Source organism: Pogoniulus pusillus, chromosome 10 (assembly GCF_015220805.1).
Source record: "Pogoniulus pusillus isolate bPogPus1 chromosome 10, bPogPus1.pri, whole genome shotgun sequence".
Taxonomy (NCBI): Eukaryota; Metazoa; Chordata; class Aves; order Piciformes; family Lybiidae; genus Pogoniulus; species Pogoniulus pusillus.
Window position 1 is genome coordinate 37,119,324 of NC_087273.1, and position 1,717 is coordinate 37,121,040.

The 1,717-nt window shown below is 47.0% G+C and overlaps 1 protein-coding gene across 1 annotated transcript; it reads right to left on the reverse strand.

Annotated features, from left to right (window-relative positions):
* Positions 1–270: 270 nt before the first annotated feature.
* On the reverse strand, positions 271–1,374 carry MC2R (melanocortin 2 receptor). The gene has a single exon (XM_064150424.1). The coding sequence runs from the start codon at positions 1,228–1,230 to the stop codon at positions 271–273; it is 960 nt and encodes a 319-aa protein (XP_064006494.1). The 5' UTR covers positions 1,231–1,374.
* Between the last annotated feature and the right edge of the window lie 343 nt (positions 1,375–1,717).

The window sequence follows — 1,717 nt, forward strand, 5'->3', positions numbered from 1 at the left end:
GTGAGACACTGGCACAGGTTGCCCAGGGAGGTTGTGGATGACAGAAGCACAGAATGTGATCAAATGTGCTTCTGGCATCCACAGCCTCCCTGGAGGTGTTCAAGGCCAGGTTGGATGAGGCCTTTTGCGACCTGTTCTGGTGGGAGGCGTCCCTGCCTGTGGCAGGGGGTTGGAACTGGATGAGCTCTGAGGTCTCTTCCAACCTAAACCATTCTGTGACTTTTACCTCTGCCAACTGGTGTTGCACAACACCCAGTATGTGTGCTGCATTTACCAGTTCCAGTTTGACCTGGCACAGCAAAACATCTTCTTGAAGGTGTTCCACAACTCTGGGCTTCGGAATGCAAAAATCATGGGGTTGATGATGGCATTGCACATGATGAGCGTCCCATTGACGTGGAACACGGACATGTAGCAGGCACAGTAAGGGTTGTGAGGGCAAAACCTGGCTAAGAGGATGTGAAGAACAAAGGGGGCCCAACAGCACAGGAAAACTCCAAGGAAAACAGTCAGGGTAATGGCTCCTTTCATGTTAGTTCTCGGGTGGGCTGTGCTGGTTGGCAGTGAGGCAATCTTTTTAGCGTGAGATCGAGCCAAGAGGAACATATGGACATAGAGACACAGTATAAAAAACATCATTAAAGGGAACAGGATGGTGAAGGGAATGACTGTTGCTACTTCGTGGGAGAAGAGGGCAATGGCTATGCTACTGCCAGCACAGAATGTCCAAATGACTGCCAAGATAACCAAGGCCCTCCTCAGTGTCATGATGTTATGGTATCGCAAAGCGTAGAAGATGGTGATGTACCTGTCCGCTGCAATGGCTAACAGGCTGAAAATGGAGCCCAGCAAAGACAGGATGAACATAGAATCCATGGCATCATCCAGCTTCTTCTCAAAGTCCCCACGGCGTGTCAAGTACCCCATTTTACACAGGATGATGAAGATGTTCTCCAGAGTTTTGTACAGGCTACCTAACATGTCTGAAACGGCCAAACTGCAAATGAAGAAGTACATGGGCAAGTGCAAGTTCTTATTCCTAAGCACAGCCAGAAGGACCAGCAGATTTTCCAGGATTCCAGCAGCAGCAACAGTGAAAAACACTTCCTCTGGCACCACAACCTGGGTGCAGTCAGTGATATTTAAAGAGAGATCACTCATGTTCTCAGGGGAAGGAATGTTTGTCTGCCCTGGGTGTTTGATAAGGTTGGAAGGTCTCTCAGTGCTCATTTCTCCTGGCTGTGGAAAGATTCTTTATTGCTGTTTTTTTGGCCTTGGCTTTATTCTGAAGCTGATGTGTCAGACCATTCTTCTTGCAATGGAGCCTTCTCCTTCATCTGGAGCAATCTGAAGGCTTAATTGAAATGTTTGGAATTTCTCCTAAATAAAGCCTGCAGAAACATAAATATCAGGAAGAAAAAATGACCACGCAGCTATGGCAAAAACAGACAAGTGAAATATTACCTGTTGCAACAGAATGAATATTTATCACCATCACAGAGCAGCACAGCTGGCTTGGAGCACATAAGAGCTTTGCTGAGCCTTAGAGGGAAATGAGGGGTGAAGGCTTTCTTAGCTGCAAAGCAGCTTTAAAATGTATCTGCAGTTCACTTTATCAATGAGTATCCCTCATTTACTGAAGCAGACGTCAGGAATTTGGCAATCTTGACTGGCCCAGCTGTTTGCTGGGAGAAAGCCTGGCATTCCTCACAAGATT